This window comes from Protobothrops mucrosquamatus, unplaced genomic scaffold (assembly GCF_001527695.2).
Source record: "Protobothrops mucrosquamatus isolate PMUCROS unplaced genomic scaffold, P.Mucros_1.0 scaffold13, whole genome shotgun sequence".
Lineage (NCBI taxonomy): Eukaryota > Metazoa > Chordata > Lepidosauria > Squamata > Viperidae > Protobothrops > Protobothrops mucrosquamatus.
In genome coordinates, this window is record NW_015386400.1 from 98,011 (window position 1) to 121,626 (window position 23,616).

At 33.5% G+C, this 23,616-nt stretch overlaps 1 protein-coding gene across 2 annotated transcripts in view; it reads left to right on the forward strand.

The window, feature by feature from the left end:
• ANKIB1 (ankyrin repeat and IBR domain containing 1) overlaps positions 1–22,850 on the forward strand; it is a 51,181-nt gene extending 28,331 nt beyond the window's left edge. Inside the window, exons 10-20 of one of the 2 annotated variants that reach the window (XM_015810632.1) lie at positions 1,758–1,846; positions 2,909–3,039; positions 3,377–3,511; positions 4,676–4,762; positions 4,860–4,926; positions 5,926–6,071; positions 8,485–8,663; positions 10,469–10,520; positions 17,710–17,803; positions 19,105–19,238; positions 19,447–22,850. In XM_015810632.1, coding sequence (XP_015666118.1) covers positions 1,758–1,846; positions 2,909–3,039; positions 3,377–3,511; positions 4,676–4,762; positions 4,860–4,926; positions 5,926–6,071; positions 8,485–8,663; positions 10,469–10,520; positions 17,710–17,803; positions 19,105–19,238; positions 19,447–20,181 — 1,849 coding nt within the window. In that variant the 3' untranslated portion in view covers positions 20,182–22,850. Of the gene's footprint in view, positions 1–1,757; positions 1,847–2,908; positions 3,040–3,376; positions 3,512–4,675; positions 4,763–4,859; positions 4,927–5,925; positions 6,072–8,484; positions 8,664–10,468; positions 10,521–17,691; positions 17,804–19,104; positions 19,239–19,446 lie in introns of both variants that reach the window. The other variant, XM_015810631.1, reaches the window with a different exon arrangement.
• The last annotated feature ends 766 nt before the right edge of the window (positions 22,851–23,616 follow it).

Consider the following 23,616-nt stretch of genomic DNA (forward strand, 5'->3'; position numbering starts at 1 on the left):
AGAGTATTTGTCCTTGTTGCCCCATTATTTCTTATTTGCATTTTTCTTCCTTCATACATTATTATACACACATTTTCCACTTTTAACCTTTCCACATTTATTCTCTCTTATTTCTACTCTCCAGCCAGTCATACCACTTGTTCCATATTAAATAGTATTCTGTGTCTTCCTTTTCTTTTATCTCTTTTGTTAATTTGTCTAACTCAGCACAGTCCAGGATTTTCTTTATCACTTCTTCCTCTGATGGTATATTCTCATTTTTCTAACTTCCTAACTTTTCCACTGACTTTGCTTGTTGAAAGCCACTTAATCATCCAGAATCGTCACCTAACAATGGCAGCTGGGATTGCTGGGTTAATCATCGCTAATTTAATGCTGTCACATGATGTCACACTTTACGACCATACCACATAGCAATGGAAATTCTGGACTAAGTTGTCATTGTTAACTGAGGACTACCTGCATGTCCGAATATTACCAAGGAATATATATTACTGTAAATTGATATTGAAAACCAGGATGTTGAAAATTAAGATTTTATTGTTGTAGTTTCAACAAACAATACATATAGTATCTAGAAGACTGACTATTCCTAGCCATGGTCACATTTCTCTGTCCATCAGGCACCTGCTATTCTTTCATAATGCATAAAAAATTTCCTAAACTGATCTGTGAGGTTGAATTTTGAATAAGGATAGAGGGGGGAAAATAGCCCTGCTGTGTATATCTTGTCATAATATTGCTGCTTAACCAGTTTTTAAGTATTCCTTCCTGTTCCAAAAAAACGTGGTTGCTGAAACTTGCAAAAGGAGAATTATCTCTGCTTTTTTTCTGTGGAGTTTCTCACTCCTGAGAAATAGGAAGTGATGCCAATCTGCATGTAGATTGCGGAGAGGGATTTATTTTCTGCAAATGCTCAGAAGTATCATTTATATAATTCTCAAATATTTTAGAAAAAGATAAAATTATGCCCTAGCAGATGGATGAAATAGAAAGAATAACTGCCTTGAATAATTTTGGGAATCCTACCTAGGTCATATAAATTTGGCCTGTTATTTGAGAGCTGATATTCAATATTTGGTCTGTCTTTAACAACCAGTGTTTTATAGTAGTATTAGCTTAGAATCAAGGAAGTTAAAATGCAAGTCAATAGTTAACCTTGGTATCTGACTGGCTGGCTTTGGGCCAATCACTTTCTGTTTCAGCCATTCTGTCTTACAGTATTGTCATGGGGGTAAAATAAATTGAGACCTCCCAGGTAAGCTGTCTTGAGGAAACACAGAATGCATATCTGATAGATAAAATATAAGCAAGTAAACTCCTGTTCTGATTAGGCTTCATTTGTGTCCAAGAGAGAGCTTTGTTCACTTCTACGCCATATTTCAGTTCTTATCTTTTGGGTTGATTACAGCACTGTGTAGAGTTTTCTTCACTTTAGGAAAATCTCAATGTTAGGCACCTCAATTTTCACTCCTCTTATTGTAGGACATGAAAGAAATGAAGGGAGCAATGCCTAAACATACATTGTGTAGGTGTAGGATTCCCATCCTAAATCTTCTTGGGTTTTAGACAGGACACTCTGTAGATGCAGGGCTCTTGTATGTGAATTCACACCTGGCCAGTTTAATGAACTCTGGTAATAGATTTTAAAAAATCAGTTTTTTGCAATTATTCTCAAAATTTCTGTAGTAAGTGTTTCATTTGTTTTAATGTGAAGTTTAGTTTCCCCCTTATTCTAACCCTTTGTTTATTTTTAGGGAGTGTTTAGGTGAAGCTCATGAACCTTGTGATTGTGAAACTTGGAAAAACTGGCTGCAGAAAATAACAGAAATGAAACCTGAAGAGCGTAAGAATGTCCATTGTATCTTTTTTGTTTATTTTATAGAAACTGTATGCAATATATTATAAGACTCATGCAGGTTACAGGACCCACTGGTACATGGAAACCTACTGTGGACCAGGAGGCCTGGACCTCTTTCCCCCCCCCCCCCATCCCGCCATGCCTGGGAGTCTTCTACCAGTTGCAGGGCCCAATAGTATGCACAAATTGCTCCATTTATTTTTTTGGGGGAGGGAGTTTGTTGTTGCTGCTGACAAGCATACCCAGCTGACATGAGGCCTGGCCTTGTTACAGAGGCTACCTCATATCATTCTGCAAGAAAGCATTCTCGCAATTGTTTGGAAGGCTCCTTTTTTTGTCTTTGCTAGCTTTCTAGCCTTGAAAGTATAGAAAGCTAGTAAAGCTGATTGCTCGGAAAGATCCTCTTTCTAGCCTTCTGAATGATCGCAAGAACTGGCATCATTCTCGCAATCATTTGGAAGACTCCTCCAAATCACGTGACTTGGAAAAAGAATCTTCCAAAGTATCATGATTATGATGTCCACTTGCAGCATGTCACAAGACAGTCTCTGTAGGAAGGCCATGCTTTGCATTGGCTGGACGCACCTGCCAGTAGCTGCAAATAAATGAAAGGGTAAGTGGAGCAGTTTATGCATGCTGCTGGGCCTTCTAACTGGCATAGGTTCTTGGATGTAACGGGTAGGGAGCAGGCTTGGGCCTCCTGTGTCACAGCAGCCTTGCACTCGTTGGTGCACTGGATGGGCAGCTGAGATGGGGGAAGAGATAGGCAGATGGGAGAAGTGGGAGAGGTGCAGGACCCCTGCGGTCAGTGTCACATAAATATGAAATTATAAACTCAAATGGTTTTCAAGTTCAATTAAATTCTGTGTTAGATTTATCTTTGAAATGCAAAGTTCCTTTGAACATTGAGGGATGGTCCCACAAGTGGAACTTTTTTAATGTTAGGTTACAAACTTAAAAAAATAGGAAGTGCAGTGAACCTTCTGTTTTAAGAAAATATTACATGAACGTTATATGCACCTAATATTTTTGTTTCCCTCTTCAAAGTCGTGGGAGTTAGTGAAGCTTATGAAGATGCTGCCAACTGCTTATGGTTACTCACAAACTCCAAACCATGTGCCAATTGTAAATCTCCCATTCAGAAAAATGAAGGATGCAACCACATGCAGTGTGCAAAGGTGAACAAATATTGTCCAGGGTAATGACACTCCTAGACCCAATGTCTAAAGAAAAATAAAAAGAACCAGAAGGTATATTTAGTGTTTTCAGAAAGACAGGCACAGTTCAGCCAAACCATATTTTAGGGTAGTATGCTGTTATAAAAAGCAACATTTATCTAAATCACATTCTAGATAATAATTCCAGATGATTCTTAGTTAATAATTTATCAGTTTTAGACTTTGCTAAAGGATTGATAAAGGCATGTTACTAAAGACATCAACACATATGCAATTCCATTTCTAGTGTAGTGTAGTATATACCAGAATATTGTATGTAAATCTTTTCCCTTTCTAGTGCAAATATGATTTCTGTTGGATATGCCTTGAAGAATGGAAAAAACATAGTTCTTCTACTGGAGGATATTATAGATGTACTCGCTATGAAGTAATTCAACATGTAGAAGAACAATCTAAAGAAATGACAGCAGAGGTAAGAAAATGACTTATTTTCAGGAATAGATTATTATTATCATTATAAGTTATTCTCGTTTTGAATGTAGTGGCTGGTTCGTACATTGTGCTAAGCTGTAATTGACTCATAGCTAGACATGTAACATTAGGTAAAAGTACCATGTTCAGCTGAACTAAGATGATGTTAAATCTAACCTTAAAAAGTATTTTTGTTAGTTAAATATTCATCATTCATCTGTTTCCAAAATATATGTAATATGAGCCTTATAAACATTATTCACCCATGTCTTCTGTGCAAATCAGAAATTTAAGCAAAGGTCAAAATCAGCTGTAATTGAAAGCCAGCCAAATTTTCTATCAGTATTCAAAATTAAAGGTACAAAAAACAGATGTCAAGTAAAAGATTAAAGCCTTTCTTGTGATGAGAGGAACTGAATCATTGTTTTTGAAAATCTGTTTCAAATGTAAGCCAGAATATCCTTTACCAATAACCAAATTTGATTTAATGGTTCATAATAATAGTTGCATTACTTTGACTTTAAAAAACCCTTAATAGTTCAGTTCATTAATTGTAGCAAGGGAGTGTTGGTATATATTTTGAGTTTGTTAAAATGTCCTACCATCTGCATTATATTGAAAGCGGCAATATAGAAAAGAGATGGAGGAGGCTTCAGTTTTAAGGCCCATTATATTGGACTACAGAAGAAAAAAGAGACCTTGTGGTTTTGTAGTCCGCAAGTGCCTCTTGTAAACTATTCAGGCAGAATCTCTAGTTAATAAGTAGATGAGGCCTAACCTGACCTTTTTTTTAGAACACGCCTTTTATAATTAAGGAAATCATTATGGAACCACTATTCCATCTCATCTTAGAATGGAGTGAGCATTGTATCCAGACAGAATCAACATGTTTGGCCTCGCTTGACTTTTAAAACTTTAATTTAATATAACACTTCCAGTGCATCGTGAGTTTCTTTGATTCAAAATTGTTATAATTATTTTGAAACTCTTAAATACACTATTTAGTCTGTTGAATTCAGATGACTAATTTATTTGTGCAATATCCGTTACTGTATGAGAGTATATTTCTATTGTACACAATTTAAGAATTGTGGAATACTTGGTCTTGCTTATGACGAGAAATTAAAATCAGCTTTTTTCCTTCCTTTTTTAAATATATTTTCAGGCTGAAAAGAAACACAAAAGATTTCAAGAACTTGACAGATTTATGCACTATTATACAAGATTTAAGAACCATGAGCTCAGCTATCAAGTATGATTACAAATAGTTGTGTTAAATCACTTTCCAACTTTATTTGTTCAAAATACGAAGTTTTCATATTTTCTTCATTTTATTTCTTTTCTTTTAGTTGGAACAACGCCTTCTCAAAACAGCCAAAGAAAAGATGGAGCAGCTAAGTAGAGCTCTTGGTGGATGTAGGTGCCTTTGTTTTTTCTACAGTATGGTCTAGGACTCAGAATAATAACGTTGCATTAATTTAATTATTTTTGCCAATTATTTTTGATTAATGATCTAATACATTATATTAAATATAGCATAGCATTTTAGGCATATTTAAAAATATGTCATATTCTCAGCAACAAAATTATAACAACTAAATCTCATTCCAAATCTCTCTTTGATATGCAATATACTAGCGTCAAACGGATGCATTTCCGGCATTTCTCTTTGAATTGATGCTTTAGTCTGAACAAAACCCAAAATATTTTTGCCCAGCTAAATACTCCCTTTTTATATTTAAGGACGCATTGTTCTCTAGATACATCTGTGCTTTTTAAGATAAGGTAGATTTTCTTTTGTATTCATCACAACTATACATTACGTATGGCTATAAGGAAAGGCATTTTTAGTTGCAGTGCTGTTGTTTCCTTCTCAATTACAAGAAAAAATTTGGATATTTACCAAAAAATTTGGTCTGAATGACTACTGGTCAGGTTGTTTACAGTTTTATATAGTAATTGTTAATATTGTGCCAGCCATTGATTGCTGTAGAAAAAGTTATAAATATTTGAATGAAGAAATAAAGCATTATTAAGAATAGAATTAAAATTTAAAATTTATCCACTTAAAAGTTTTTTCATTGAATTCAAATTCATTATATAACTGTAAGAATTGTTCACTTTTCAGTCACAGAAAACCAGTTATGTTTATATCTTGAAATATCTGTTTGCTTTGGATGGCTATCATAATTAATTTTACCAATTGCAGAAATCTGAATACCATCAATAGGAAAGTGAATATAGGCCTTTGCAAGTATTTTTTAAATTTGAAGTCAAGTCTGAGAACCCATTCTAATTATATACATTATTAATAGTTTTTGTTTAATTCAGAAGACATCTTATGCTTGTTGAAGTAGTTTTTTTTAGGAACCAGAAAAATAAACATTACTTGCAATATCCAAACATGTCTTGCAGCAGAAGGAAGTTGTCCTGATACCACATTCATTGAAGATGCAGTACAAGAACTCCTCAAAACTCGGCGTATTCTGAAGTGTTCTTATCCTTATGGATTCTTTCTAGAGCCAAAAAGCACAAAGAAAGAAATATTTGAACTGATGCAGGTAAATATATTATCTTGTGGTGGCTCTTGTTCTACAATTCTTTATCAAGATTCAGACAAAGTGATTCTGTGCCTACGTAGCCAACTCAGAAATTAGCAATTCCTATGTTGTTTTGTTTTTGCAAGTGTGCTATGTTGTTGTTGTTAGTTGCGAAGTCATGTCCAACCCATCGCAACCCCATGGACAACGTTCCTCCAGGCTATACCAACATACTATATATAGGTGACATACATCTGAATATATTGTGTGCAGTATGCACTTAAGTAGAACTCCCAACGGAATCTTCATTACTCTTTTGATTGCCATAGTAATACCCTTATCTGTTATTCCCCTTTCAGCATTTTTGTATCATATTATAGGCATGGCCAATAATTCTAGCCCTGCATTAGCTTTTGAATACCTTTTAGAAAATAGTAGAAAAATAATGAGTTTTGTTTGTAAGAGTATATCTACACAAACAGGTATAACTATGCAGCCTTGACCAAATAAATCATTCCATGCAGCTTAAAGGATTGCTTTGAGCCCTCACTACTACACTAGCTTTCCAAAATGTATCCTGACCTATTCATGCTCTCTGCTACCAGTTATGACTTCTCCCAACTGTTCTACCATCTCATAATAAAAAATCACATAGGAAGATAATGCTTCAGCGCTGCTTGGATCTTCACCATTAACCTTAAGTAGTTGCTTGATAGGAAGACTCTGACCTCAGACAGTTGAATTGGCTAGGCATTCTGCACCCCATCCCACACTCCTCAAGGCATAATTTTATAAACTAGTCGTGCCTTACAAACACGTTTAGCTTATTTACTGCCAGTGTTTTCATTATTTGCATTGCAAATACTTTGTCAGTTCTATAGGGAGAAAAACTGACTTTGATAGATTTGGCATTATAGAAATATAATATAAAAACAACTTTAATAGTGGAAAATAAAAACTTTGCTTGTCCAAGGCACTATATGAAGACTCCCTTGAACCCAATTTTATTATGTTTTATTCTTATCAATATAGTGTAATTGTTAAGAAGTTGGATTAGGACAGTGATGGCCAACCTTTGGGGCTCAATCCATCAAAAATTCAGATTTGACCCTGCTAGTGTGTCACACCCACCCCTCTGAACAAGACAGAAACAATTTTCTTATCTCCCCCATCTCCAATCTAAGTCACCCTGAACTGTGGCACTTGACAGCAGGGTCAAAGCTGAACCTGAAGTAGACACCCATGACTTAACTTCAGCCCCAGTGCCTCCCAGAAAGGCAGCCTCACACCATTCCCAAAGTGCACCAGCCTTGGGAATGGTGGGATTGCCCCTATATCCCATTACTTCCCAGGACCCCTGTGGCTTATTCAAGACTGCTTTGGGTCACATGAGGCCTTTGATCTTAAGATGGCTTTGAAGAATGATGTTCTGTAGCCTATGCAGTTTCTGAAAATCATGCAAAAATACATCCCATTCTTACACAATTTTTGAAGCTTCTGGCATGATTTCCAGGGGATCTAGAGGCCATGCAAGAGCATTTTTGTGCAACCTGCAAAAATTGTACAAGAACAGGGCATGTTTTTGAGAATAGTTATTGGGTGTTGGGAATGCTGGCATATCACCCAAAACATAATGGCATGTCACAAGTTCACCATACATGCCTAGGTCCTAGGAGCATTATGAAACAGGTTCAAATCTAACTTCACCCATAGTAACTCACCAGATAAGCTTGAATCAGCCCCATTTTCTCAGCCCAGCCTATCTCATAGATTTATTTTTATAAGCGGACTTAATAACCTAGATAAATATGAATCTAACACAGAACCCAGATATGCACATTCATAAATGTGCAAACAACAGTTATAGTTCAGTAACCAGCTCTTTTCAGCTGGTATAATTTTATAATTTTCAGCTGGTTCAATCTTTAATAGATTGAACCAGTCATTTTACTGAGTTTTTGCCTGTATTATTTTTTGTAGATTGCATTAATAAATTTTAATCCACATTAAATGGATATTCTTCTTTCTTATAGAAGTCTTTGAAGTGCATTTTTTAGAAATAAGTGGCTTTTAAAAATGTTTCAAAAGGATTACACTTATTAGACTCTTGCTATGTTGTCTGCCAATCTAAGACTCAAAGGATTTCCTATTCTTTTATTGGTATAGTAAAAAGTGCATTCTTGTATTGTTGTAATACTTTCTGCTTAAGTGGATTACATAGTTATAAAATAATAAGTCATTGAAACCTCCACTTTTCACTGGACCCATATTAATTTTAGATGTATCCCTGACCATTATAATGGGGAATGCATTTATTTGTATCTGTATTCATTAATGATTATTTAGCAGGCATTTTTGTGGCATATATTTGCTGGAAATTGCACCATTATTCACCTTGTAAAGTGTTGGTAATAGATATTATTTTCTATTATAGACAGACCTTGAAATGGTTACAGAAGATCTTGCTCAAAAAGTGAACAGACCTTATCTTCGTACTCCCCGCCATAAAATCATCCGGGCAGCTTGCCTTGTTCAACAGAAGAGGCAAGAGTTCTTAGCCTCTGTAGCCCGTGGGGTTGCTCCTGCTGATTCTCCAGAAGCTCCAAGGCGCAGGTAATCCCATAAAATAGAGATTTGCATCCCAAAAGAACTACAATTTGTAAGTACCAAGTATGGTAAGCCTGTCTTACAATCTTGTTTGCTGAGAGTAAGGTATAGTAAACTGATGATGTCCAGTTGTTTTGGACTCCTTATATTTTAATATTGCCAATGCTAGCTGAGTTGATGCGAGTTGAAGTATAAAACATCTGGAAAGCGTCAGGCTGCCTATCCATGACTTAGAAAAATAGAACAAATAGCTCTCACAGGTTTGCTTTGAATAATTCATTTTTTAAAAATTTTCAATGTTGGTTTAATCATTCATTGCTTAATTATTTTAAGTCATGGAGTGCATTGGTGCTTGTGACTAAAATTAAAATGAGGAGAAGAGTTATACATGTTCCATTTTACTAGAGGTGACAGTGCAGAATTGCTCCTTAGAAACTTTGAAGTAAAATGTATGTGGAGATGCCTCTGCATATATGTGCTGTGTTATGAAACACAGAATTTTATTTGTTGCCTTTTTTATGAGTACAGAATCATGATAATACCAGGAATTAGAGCTCTGTGGTATTTGATAAATATGCTAGATAGTCTGATTAATTTATTAATTGCCCTAACCCTGCTGATATCTCACAGGGCATTAAAACCTAGTTTTGTCATAGAGCCTGTGGCCCTGATAGCACAGGTGAACTTGTGTCATGGCTTGTTTGAATATTTATATGCCTTTTCAGATGCTATTTTGATAACATTTTTGCTATTTTAACTCTAGTTGGTTTTCACTCTGTTTTAAATGCGAGCTGCCCAAATTCATATATATGAAGTGGACAGTCTATACATTTAGTAAATAAAGTTTATTGTCGTAGTAAATGTTCATATTAAATCAAATATTTTATATCAAATATTATTTATAGGAGAAGGAAAACTTTTATTTTCTATATTGTATATTTTATGCATTCGTATTTATTTTATTGTAGGCTGCCTAAAGTCAAATATGTGAGATGGGCAGCTATATAAATAAATTAAATAAATGAGAAGGTAGTACCTCGAAAATAGAATTACACATGAAAATTAATCATTATGACAGAAAAAACGTGAAAATGTTTCTAACAAGGTTTGTGGGCTTTTCTTGAACTGCTTCAGAGAAGAGAATATTACTTCAACCACTCATTTTCAGCACAAGGCATAGAAGGTTGAATTATAATTTTTAATGTTTCTGATTCAAATATTGCATTAGACTATCAGGTTCTCAAAGTAGTTATTGTCCATTCTAATATTTATGTATGATGTACCTTTTCCTGAGGCATTAGCAGAAAATTTCCTCCAAGATCCACAGATCCTTGACCTTGCTTGCCTTCAAGAAAGCAGGATGTAAGGCTGGATGTTACTGAATTGTTTGGTTCCATTTCCTCCTCTCCCACATCTTGAGAATTTTGTTTTAATTGTTCTACTATTCTAATCCTTGCTAGCTACCCAGAGTCTTTATTAGTGGTAGCCAAGAAAGTTGAAATTATAAATAAATAAATTAAAATGTTGCATTTATTGGCCAACTAGGAAGTAGCACTAGCCCTGGCTACCCATGCTTCAAATAAAAAAGTTGGTGGGATTGGATTGAGTGGGATATTTTTGTGTCCATGCAATGAATGAATGTTTAGACTGATAATTTGAAATCTTGAGCAATTTTTAATTTTCTTGGCTTGTTAACGCTATTAAAATTATATAAATAGCTAATTAGCAAATAATTTTTCAATTGTCTGGTTAAGGGGAAGTTGTTCATAGTTAATTCTGTTCTCCAATAACAAAGTATGTTTAATTTATAGCTTTGCTGGTGGAACATGGGATTGGGAATATTTAGGATTTGCATCCCCTGAGGTAATTTTTGTCATTTTTAGTTATATAAATTTGCTTATTACAGAAATGATTAAGGAATTTCACTTTGCATGAATAGCTTCCCAATGTTGTTGCAAATTGTATAAAAGTTTGCAAGGTGTGGATAGGCTTTCTATTTTTTGTAGATTTACAATGCAAGATTTTTTTTTTCTATCCAGCAGTGAATTTCTATCCTTAAGGGTTTGATCGGGCACCCTGGTCTTCCAGTTTCTCAAGGTCTACTTGAACTCTGGCAGGGCAAATGGTGATAATTGTCACAACTGAAATAGAATTTTGAACTTAGTTAAACAAATGAGAGCAATTGTGTTCCATCCCTTGCAAATGAAGTTCACTACTTGCGTCTGATTGTTAGAAAATGAAAGCTGCACTTAAGGTTGTCATGGCACAGCAACCTTGCCAACAGTGTACCACAAAACAACAATCACTTACCAAGCTGGCTCCTGAATTGAGTTTACTATGTAGCTATACTATTGGTACATAATTTTCATTTTTTTTCTTTTTAATGCTTCTTATTTGACTACTGTCTTAAGTTATAAGTATTTAAAAATCTTCCCTTTTAATGAGTGCAAATACGTTCCTGTAAGACAAGTTTTAACTATTTTTCTGCACAGGCATTGGATCACAAACAAAAAAGCTAGATGTAACATTGTACCAGATTACCAGAAGTTTAATTTGCTTTTTGTATCATAGAAACATATTTTTTACATCTGTCGTGTGATGGCCAAGATATTTATCTTTTTTTGTGCTCTTGGTATCTTGCCCATAAAGTTGATGCTCCTGCACAGAGTTCATGTTGGAAACATCTAGGCAGAAAATCGATGCCTTTTCTTTCTTTTTTCCCCTCTGCCCTACATTTTACTCCCTTCCCTTTTCCCTCCCTTGTTTTCCTGTTATTTCTTTTGTATTTTATATTATATTCAGATAAACTAAAAAAAATTGAAATACAGGAAACATCTAGTGCTGTGGAAGATCTTTTGGCAGGAGTATCTTTATCCCAGCATGTATATTCCTGGCTGTAGTTTCTACCCATCTTTGGGCAGTTACTTTTTTACTGCAAAATAAGCAATTGTATCTGGATATTCTTCTCAGAGAACATTTGTTTCCTCTTGTTTTCCTTTGTGGATGACAATTGTACAGGGTTTTTTTAGTTTTATCTTTTTAAATCTTTTCTTTTTAAAAATTTATTGTCTACTCTGCATGCAACTTTGAGCTTAACTCCATTCCACCCTACACCATTCAAGAAATACAGAGTTTGTGTCATATAAAGTAGCCTTCAGGAAGTATTCTGACTATAGACAGTCTATTTGTCTTATATACATCGCAATTGCTTCATTAAACAAGCTTGAAGGAATTGTATGTCTGAAAATGGGGATGGATGATGATTATGGCAACCTCTTCTCTGGAGATGATATTATTTATTTTGGAAATGAGCATTTCTTTCTTTTTCATAATTTTATTTAAAATTTTAAAAATGAAGATAAAAACTAATACTAACTAATCTACATAAGAAAGAAAAAAGAGATAGAAATCAAAGAAAAACTAAAAGTGAAAGAAATGGGGGGAAATAGAAAAGAAAGAAAAAAGATAACAAGATGTGGCTTCAATCTTCTTTACAGCAGTTATAAGTACAATTTATAAATTTACCTCTTTTTCTAAATCCTCAACTTGACTCTCTTTCTATAATTTCATATCTAATCATCAAAACCATAAACCATAAGTTCATTTTTTCTGTTATATGCAAAAAGTCCATAAAGGATTTCCGGTCAAAAGTAAACATAATATCCTTTCCTTAATCAAGTAAATCAGTTTGGCCATCTGAGCATCTTCATCATCTTCATAAACCAATCTTCCATGAATATTTACTCCCTCAATCTCTTATCCTGTCTTATAATTCAGTATTTCAAAAACCAAAATAAACAAGATAGGAGACAGTGGGAATCCCCGCCCTGTTCCTTTCTGTATCCTTTGTTTGATATCCGTTAACAATTATTCATGCTTCCTGTGAAGTATAAATCAATCTTACCCATTTTATAAAGTTCTTTCCAAAGTTCATTATCTTACAAAACTTTGAGCAAGAAAGCCATGTTCAAATTATTCTGAAACTTTGAACAAGAAGATCCAATCCAAGGACTATTACGCATTTAAGAAAATCAAGTGGCTTATTTTTCATTTTGTTATGCCAAATATTTCAAAATCGCCAACACATTTCTAGTATTGTCCTTTAACTGTATTTTAGGTAAAAATCCATATTGATCCTCATGAATAAATTTCACAAAAATTACTTTTAATCTATCAGTCAGAATTGTTTTAAACAACTTTTAGTCATTATTCATTAATTATATCAACCCTTGTTAAAGCCAAATTTTGTTCCTCTTTAGGTATTACTACCATATTAGCCTCTTTCCAATTGTAAAAGTTCATTCTCAAAACATTTATAATAAAAACCTACTAATCCATCCAATCCAGGCACCTTTTCTGCTGATCTTTTTTGTAGCTTCACAAACTTCCCTTATTGTTATAGATCCATTCATAATTTGTTTCTGTTCTTCTGTAATCCTCAGTAAATTTTGTTTTTTAGGACTACATCTATGTTCTCCAGAGATATGTTACTTGCATTATACAAGATGAAATAATATTGATGAAATGCCTTCTGTATTGTTATGCTATCCATTAACACAGTATCTTCCATTTGAAATTTCAACATTATTTTCTTGTAATTTATATGTCAGCCATTTCCCTGGTTTGTTTGCAAACTCAAGGGTTTTATTGCTTTATATAGTTCATTTTTATTTCCATTTCTCTAACTGTTAATATAACATAGAAGTTTTATTTTGTTAAGACATACTTGCCTTGAGTGGAAATTTGTTTAATTTTTCTTCTTGTCTCTTTATATCATCCAAAATAGCTTATGCTTTCTTCTGCCTCTTCTTTTGTTATTTTGTCTATTATATTGTCTAAAATAACTTCTGCTAAAAGTTTTACTTGTGTCCCAAACAATTCTTAAATCAGTATTTTTATCTAAATTATTTCTAAATCTATATAAATAAAAATGTAAATGTTCGTTTGTTCAAAATCTTAAATCTCCGAAAGTTCTACACCGATTGCTTTGAAATTTTGACACAACGTTGCATTCGAATACGTGCGTGTTTTTATATACCTACTATTATATAGATGTCACACCTATGACACAAACGTGCGCTTTCTCTTTTCTTTCTTTTCCATTTAACCAGACTGAGCCACAGCAACGCGTGGCCGGGCACAGCTAGTATATATATATATTTACAATCATCCACTATTTCTTATTTCTATGAAACTTAAGAACTGGATTTTTTTCCCCAAACTTATAGGATTATGATCTGAAAAAGTCTTTGGTTGTATCCCTACTTTAGAAACCTTAGTATAGTAGTCAGATTCTTCGAAATCCAAATCATATCTATCCTGGAAAAGCATCCTGTTTTTCAGAAAAAGTAGGTATATTTTCTTGAATTGCTGATTCTGTCTGTATATATCAATAAGCCCTAAATTGTCCATCAAATCAATTTGCCTTGAATTAATTTTAATATTCTTCTCAGACATTCTATCCAGTTGGGAGAGACCATTCTGGAATTGAGCATTTCTCAGCTTGTCCCAAGGATGATGTTTTTAAATGATCTCTGGTTCTGGTGGTCAAATCATCAGCAATCTCATTTTCCAGTACTTTTCCCCAATTCTAGGAGATTAATTTTATTGCATTCCAAGGATTTATTTTCACTGCATTTAGAGAAGCAACTGATAAAATCTAAGTGGCATTCTTGTAAAGAAAGGAAATAAATAATAAAATAGCTCTTGTTCTATATTTTAAACTGTATGGATATACCAGAGAATAGGCTAGATTTGGTTTACCCTTAAAATGCAAGGCTTCGTCCTCCTGTGGTTTTAACAGTGATGGCCACTTTTAGCATTTAAAGTTATTTCTCAGAATCCCAAGAGTTGGTGTTAGTCAGAGATTTCATGGAATGGCACATACAACTTTCAATTGCTACAAAAATTAGATGTTCTTACTGAATATCAGAATTTTAGTATGTTATCTCAAAAGATCATTCCCTTTAGTATTAGTGAAGTATTCCACCAGTTCCTTTTCAAAGGAAGTGATGAAAATCCTGGCTTCAGCTTAAAAGGACCCATTACTCATATGTAGCCAAATGGATGAGTTAGTCTACTTCTGATCTTATTAGGACCTGTGAATTACTTTCTACAGTCTATATTTCAATATTTAATTTCACTTACTTTTCAAGAATCTTTTATTAAAAGTTACATGGTGATAATAAGGGTGGCTATTTGGTTGTGTGCCCTTATGAGCTGATCATCCCTATTTCTACCACTACAAGAACTAAACGTTGGTTTTATATAATGTTTCTTCACAAATTTGTTTCTGCTTCCTATCAGCTACTTGTCTTACCTGCTTCATTTTCTTTTACATCAGATCCTAGATATTTGTAGAGCATTAGATCTTTGTGTGGATTTTATTGCTTTGGTTATTCATATGCTACCAAAGTTGGCTAACCTTACTTCTCAATTTTGCAAAATGAGTATCTGCTACCTTGCAAGCAGAGATCTTCTTGTAGAAAGTTTTTCCAAAGTTATTTTCTTTTCATTGGGCTAATGTAAATAACTGCTACATTTTTCATTCAATAGTATTGCCAAAAAAAATTACAGAAATTTTTTTGAGAAGGTAGTGCTCTTTTGTACTTATGTGTTTGGGCATATTCTCGTATCTCTGTTAATGTAAGCTTGTTACTTATCTTTACAAAAGAACCACAGAGACTATGGATTAAAAATACAGATTGCTTACCTCTGACTGTAGTTCTTCAGATAGCCATCTCTGGAATCACTCAGCTATTATCTCCTCTCCTGACGTCTCATAAGGACTCATTTTTTTTCAAGGGCTGAGCCAGTTTTGGGAAATTAAAGGAACAGGTGGAAACTATGATCAAGTGTATCCATTTGGTGGTGAGTGTTTCCAGCAAAAAAGACTGCTGCAACTCTGACACAATTACTATGCAGGAGCATTATTCACATGTGTAAAAGCATAGTTGACTATGCCCTTTTATCTTTAGCATTTTGTTTTTGATCTGTGCCTTACAATTAGCACCATCATTTGTATGAACGAGTTCATTATACTGTGAAAGATAGCACAGTGGACTGAATAAAAACTGGAAAAATGAACATCAAAGAAACACTTTCCATGTAGCTATGAGATTCCAAGTAGCTCCAGCCTAATGTGTCATTAGCAGGTACAAAAGAATGGGGGGAAATGAAATTAAAAAATAAATCTTGCTAATTCCAGGCATGTAAAATATAAATATGAAAATATGAAGCTAATTAACTGGGATAGAGAGGAAGGGTTTTTTCTTCTTCTTCAATTCTTTCTTTAGGATTGTTTTGTGATTTATACAATTGCATACTTATGCATATTTCCTTTTTATAGTCACTGGATAGCATTATGCTTGCAAGACTATAGTTTGCTTCTTATATTTAGATAAACTGGCTGGCTTTTTCCCCCCAATAATTAAATGTTTGCAATAAAACATTTTAATTATTCAAAATCAGTAAATCTTATTTGAAGTTTGCACTGCTGTATAACTGGTATGAGAGAAATTAATGATTTTATTTGAGAATTAGCCGATTTATTATATAATGTTAAACAATGAAATTATTACCTAAACTAAACTTGATCAGTATTTAAGATGAGAATATTTTGAAAAGTTGACGCAAGCTAGTAAAAAAAATAAATCACCTTAGAAGCATTAAATAAAAAGATTGTCTAATTCAGAACTCTTATTATTGACTAAACCAACAATTTTCCCCCCAAGAATTTTCTCTGAACTATTTCATGCATTTTATATCACTGACAGCATCTGATTCTGATATTAGTTAAAAATAATAACATTATAATGTACAGTTTTTTCAACCCCCCCCCCCTTCATTCATTAGCACCACAGTCTGAATTAGTCACAAACTTAAGCTAGTTAGGCTTATGTGAAATATATAACATTTCTGGACAACAAATAAATATTGCTGATATCTTAGGTCTACAGTGACTACTCATATGTCCCCCGTTGAGTTCCATTGCAATTGTGGATGTGTGCTCAAATTTTTGACCTGTGTTCTTGATTTTTGAAATGAAGAATACTTGTCAGTTAGGACTAGACACACTTTAAAAGTAATTTGGGCTGAAGATTTCTGTGGTCCTTCAAAAAACCCAAACAAGGCAAAGAAAAAAAAAGTGACTGAAAATAATTCAATTGTCACCCTGTTCTTTTTGAACAAAAATGTTCCAGGATTTCACAAACTATAAGTCAAGAATTTTTTCACATCACATAATAAGCAGTTAATGGAAAATATGTTGATTAGATCAATTGAATATTATTTCTAAATATGATTGATATCATGACCATGAGTTTGCTAGGATACTTAATCCAAAGGTATAATTTATCAATATGACACTGGCTAAAACTGCTGCAGATTATTTTGATAATTAACTAATAAGCAAAGAACAGTGAGCTTGTGTACTTGTTGAGTGTTTTAACAGAGACATTACCAGGCAATTTTTGTTTGCAGTATTTATTTTATTATACAAAGAGTAGAAGGGAAGCAAAAGTCTGTTCATCTAATCTGCTACATTGTATCAGTGCGGATAAAAGAAGAATAAGAACATACAATATCAATTTCACTAATGCAGGCTCAGTCTTTTATATTGAAATTTTATCCCCAACATCAAATATATCCTCAACTTTTTAAGGATATTGAATTTGGATAGATAATAAGTATTTAGCTTAAGATATTATAATATTAGAGAAATCAATTCATTTTTATATATATATAATATTTTTATTATTCATATATAATAAAAATGCAACCAATCATGCAGCAGCAGCAGCTTCATTAATATATTAGCTGAATTTATTTAGCAAATTTATGTATTTTTGGAGTTTTATTTACAAAAACTGCATGGTGTTGGTTGCTACTTAGTTATTTACTTTTTATGAAACAGGTGATTTTATAGTGCATAAAATCACAGGGAGTATTTTTTTTCCATTAAGTGTGCTGTTTGTTGTGCTCCAAATATATTACTGCATGCTTCCCTGTATTTTGTAACGTTTGGTTTATGCAGGAATATGCTGAATTTCAGTATCGGAGGAGACACAGACAGCGCCGACGTGGAGATATGCAGAGTCTGCTGAGTAATGCCCCAGATCCTGATGATCCAAGTGAGAGTACACTAGGTAACGTTTTCTAGAGTTTTATTTTCCTTTAAACCAGCTTGATTTTCTTTTATTTAATCAGAAATTTAATGGAGGGCTATCATTCAGTTCTTTTTCAAGAAAAAGAAGTGATTCGTTAACCAGATTACCATATTAATTTCCAAAGAGAATCCCTTGTTTAAGTCCTCAAAAGAAAATGAAATACTTAAAAAGAGATAGCATATTTCTGACTTTCAAAATGAAAATTAGAGAGACTAGTAGCACATAACAGTAGGCTTAACAAATGTGAGATTCTCAGAATTTATTAGGTTGTATAAAGATGGAAAAACAATTTCATTTTTCATAATAAACTGAGAATCAGATACTTTTCCTTCTTTCTACTTGTTAGAAAAGTATAAAACATAGTTTGAGGTGCCTTCTATTTTGGTTGTTCATGTAAAATATATATCTTGATATTTTGGAAATCTGTCTTTTTATTTTTATTTAACATTCTTAAATGTTAAATAATAGAACCATCTTTAAACTTTAAAAAAAATGACATCAAAACAAAAAATAAAAAATAGAAAAGACAAGAATACAAACTAAATCTCCAATCAACCAACAATACAAACTAAAAAAGAAAAAGAAATGTTATACTTATCAATACTGATTTACTCATACAATATTGTGATATTATTAGTACAGAATGTTGTTGTAAAATATCACAAAATCTCTAACATAGTAACACATATTGCTTTATCCTTTGATTAGTAGAAAATGCTATTTTTTATAAATACTAAAATAGTATTATTTATATAATACTAAATACTAAAAATAGAAGATACTAATTTTTCATTTCAAGAACAGATAGATCACACATTTCCAACAATCATTCCTTAACATCTGAAATAATATCATATTTCCAATTTCTCAGTATAATTCTTCAAGCCACCTTCCAGCTTGATATAGCTTAATGAGTTCTAGTCTTAGGCACGAAGACAACTGAGTGATCTTGGACCAGTCATTCTTTCTCTCAGCCCTAGGATGAAGGCAATGGGGAAATTGAAAACGTTGCCAAGAAAATTGGAGGAGCTAATCTAAGCAGTCACCATGTATCAAAGACTGACTTGAAGGCTTTCCTTCTCCAAAGTTATTAAAAGAACATTTGTTGTGTGTGTGTGTGAGAGAGAGAGAGATAAAGAGAGAGAACTAGAGAGAAATGTTTTAGTCCCAAGTATTCTGTAGCATCACTTCAGTTCACAATTCACATAAAAACAATGGATTAAAAGGCAGGGGGAGACAAGTAAGCTCCTTGTATTAATTTGTAAACTTTCCTTGAGCAGATACTCAAGAAGCTGGCAGTAACAGAAGACACGGTAATTCCATGGTGAGTTCAGCTTCCATGAGTATTCTTCACAGCTCTTCTCTTCATGACTATACTCCTGTTAGTCGTTCTGAAAATCAGGATTCTCTGCAGGTATAGTCCTTTATCTTTTCTTTACTATTTTATTTCTTTAGCTCGTATCTATCTATCTTCTAACTTCATTAGCTTATTGGAAAATATATATTATTAGTTATAGAACTGACTACGTAAGATTTCAAATAGAGTCTTAGCTGAAATAATCATTAGTGATTATACTGGCATACAGTATATAGGCATTTCTTAATTTTGATATCTCTTATAGGCTCTGAGTTCCTTGGATGAAGATGATCCAAACATACTTCTTGCTATTCAGTTATCATTGCAAGAATCTGGCCTAGTTATTGACGATGAAACTAGAGACTTCCTGACTAATGAAGCTTCATTAGGAGCAATAGGTACTTCTTTGCCTACAAGATTAGAATCTGGCCCAGTAAATGTAGATAATCCAAGAGCAGCTTTAAGTAGCACTGAACTTTTAGAACTTGGTGATAGCCTGATAAAATTAAGTTCAGACAATGATCAGTTTTTGACAGACCATCTTAGTTCTCGCACTTTCAATAATACAAGAAGTGGCTTATATTCAGCATCTGGTGAATCTGACTCAGGTAGTCAAGATCTTAATATAAATGAAAATCTCCTTGGAAACATAATGGCTTGGTTCCATGACATGAATCCTCAGAGTATTGCACTCATTCCTTCCGCAATTACAGAAGCAGATGATGATTCACAGCAACCCAGTACTGAAGAGAGGTTAATGGAGCAGCCACAAGTAAGACAAGATCTTCTAGAGGAAAATGCACCTTCTGAAGAGGCCATCAAAAATGAAGGCACTCAGAGAGAAGAAGGTGCTGCTGCTGGAGACATTAGTTATGGAGAAACGGTTCCACCAAGTGAAGATGCTTCTGGAGACACTAGCAGCCAAGTTGTAAATTCAGATGTTTCGCGTCAGACATCTAAAACTTCAGCTGAATGGGCTGAACATGTGCATTTGGTATAATCACAAAAAGTCTGAAAAAACATGAATTGTTTGTGGAGCCAAAATGACTAGGCAATTACCGATGGTACAATATATAGTGGAAACTTTGACCAACGCTAGCAGAGCTCAGTTGTTTACCAGAATGGGATAAATAGAAATTTCCTTGGTGTTCTTTATGAAGCTTATTTGAACCTTCCAGGGAATTTCTATTTCATTGGACAGTAACGCGGCTTGCTTGTTTGGAGGAAGTAGAAAGCTTGTACTCCATGTTCCAAACACAATGCATTATCTATTTAGCCTTAGGCTGATGATCCTTAACTTGAAAGGAGAGATTAAAGGCTTCCTTTCTTCGTTTAAAGAAAACATTTTCTCCTTTTTCTCTCATTTGTCTTATCCTTTAAAAAGGTTTAGCACTAAAATTATGTCTTGCTTTCCCCAATTAATCAGTAATAGTATGAACTGAAGTAAAATGAACCTTTTTTAATTAGAGTAAACTTTTCATGTTTATGTACCAGTCCAGATGTGCCAAACTGAGCAGCAAATCAACATAAAAATATGCAGTATTATTTTTTATGCTAACTCTTATTTTTAAGGATGTAAAGAACACATGCACATGTACACATACAAACATAGCTTTTTCAAATTTCACTCATATTTATCAACATTATGATTGCATTAACATAATTTTATCTTAATTAAATCTAATTCTCCTATTAAAGACATTATTTTAAACAGCCAAGTTGGCTTAGTTGAAAAGACATTTTAACAGAAGTGCAATCTTCTCTATTCATTCTATGCACTATGAGTGCAGTTGCTTTGAGCAGTAACATTTTACAAAACAAACAAGTTTGCAATTTTCATAAGCTAGAAACAGCCTCCTTGCCACCGCCCCCCCCAACCAGGAAAGATTAATATCACAAACAACATGTTACTGTGCCTTTGCCTAAGCTAAATAGATAGTTGCCACAGTTAAATGAATATTAGTTATCTGTTCTGGAGTATACTATGCTATGAACTGCAGAAACCTCCATAAAACCACTCATGGCCTTTCCTTTCCACTCAGTACCTATATAGGGTATAAGCCTTCCCCGTACAGGTATAGCATGCACACCTAGAAGGGTCCCCATAGGATTCCAGAGAGCCTTATTTTTCTCCTTCTCTCCCTACCCTATCTTTGTCAGCATGCATTTGAGGGCAGTACAGCATATGTCAGTATCTGTGTGTGCCTCTTGTATTTCCATCCAGCCTACTTGTTTCACTCTGTGAAGTTGTATGAGCTTCAGCTGAAAAGAGGGAAACACAGGAATAAGAGTGTGTGTTTCCAACACAGGCACTCTGCAAAGTGGGCATGAAATTCAGCTGTTCAGACAAATTCCTTGTTTGTAGACACTATAGCTGCGCAGGGAGTATCATACCTTAAATGTTAACATTTTTCAGAAATAATAAACACTACAATGTATTCTTTTCAACTGCACAATATTCATTTAGTGTATGATTGGTGTTTCATATTTTGTAAAAAAACAACAACAACAACAACCCCCAAATCTTCCCTAATAGTGTCCTACTGTGAAGAAAAGTTTTGTTGAAATTGGCTTAAAAACATCAAAACCTCATTGTAAATTAGTGATGCAGATTGTAACTTTAACTAGAAGTAATTGTTTTAAATTACTGTTTTGCTTGCATATAATCAAAATCTAGGTTAACAGAAGCAAAAATGAATGAAACAGTCCATTTCTTTTTTGTTTGACTTGATATGAGAGATCTGCTATGTCTGATACAAAAACTTGCTACTGATTGTGTACAGTAAGGTATTTTGATGGCAAAAAAGGTATATATATTGATTACTAGGTGTTACAAAAAAAGTGTTAAATCCTTCATTTAAGCATAACTGTTGGGATCTTGCAGTCCCTGTGGCTCATAAAATTAAATATTAACTATTTAATCCATTTTTAAAAAACTCTGTTTCTTGACATTTATTTGGAAGGAGTAGTCTGCTTCTCTGTTATTATATGCTGTACCTCCATTATATTTTCTAGCTTGGCTTCTAACTGACCTGTCCTGAAAGTATTGGTGTTGAATCCCTTTTTCTAGTCTTGGAAAATTATCTCTTTAAAAAGCTATTACAGAATCCTTTCTAAGTTAAAATAAATCTTGAAAACACTATCATCACTAATTGGTCTTACACATTTTAAATACACATACAGCTTCCTTGAATTTTAATTTCCAAATAGAATATCACATGGTTTTGTATATTGCATTAAGATGTCTTGCAAAGCTAAGAGAAGATATGTATGAGTGCTTTCTGTGATGATAGTGAAGTTTGTGGGTTCTGGTTTTCTGTAACTTGGTTTAAATTGTGAAGTATACTCCATTGTTAAATTTATTCTGAGCATGAAATTTAGCATATTAAATTTGTATTTTCTTGATACTTATTTAAAATTTAACACCATCCCACTAATTGAATTTAGAATTCTGAAAGAAAGTTTGGCAAGCCTATTTTGTAAATCAATTAATTTTATAAAGAAAAACAAAACTACTATAATCTTGAAAATGGTATTTGCACTTTCATAGTATATACTTGATACATTCCCACTTTATATACAGTAGGATATTACAACCGTATAGATGTTTGGCCAAATGAATGCTATTAATAATATGTAAAAATTTTGATTAAACATTTATTACTTAAACTAATTCCTTTTATCCCTTGTATTTCTTTACCAAATATTATTTTAGATGAAAAAATGGTGTTTGGAATAAAAAAAAGTTCACAATGGTATGCAACAATTTGCTGAGATTTTCTAGTAGAGGGTTTCACTAATAATTCTTATGCTGCACAGAAGTAGTTTGTTCCTGTGTAAAGAACAAACATCATCTGCAATACAGGTGGTCCTGGATTTACAGCCATTCATTTAGTGACTGTTCAAAGTTACAACTGCATTGAAAAAAGTGACTTATGACTAGTTTTCACACATCCCCATGTCACATGATCAAAATTCAGATGCTTGGCAACTAATTTATATTTATGATGGTTGCAGCAAGTCAGGATCATATGATCACCAAAGTCAATGTGGAAGCCAGATTCACTTAACAACCATGTGACTAACTTAACAACTGCAGTGATTCACTTAACAACTGTGGTTAAAATGTTGTAAAATGGGGCAAAATTCACTTAACTGTCTCACTTAGCAACAGAAAATTAAGGCTCAATTATGTCCATAAGTCAAGGACTACCTATAAAACCAAACCAAACCCCCTGAAGAAGACATCTTCTGAATGCAGAAAGGAATCTTGAGATCAAACCCACTATTCTATATTTCAAACATTCTATAACATTGGAAATAGGTACTTTGAACAGAAATAGTCCAAAAATAACTAAGCATTTAACAGCTGAAACTCTAATGAAAATAAATAGCACTGTTAACAGTTCTGCTTAGAAAAATCTCAGTTACTTGT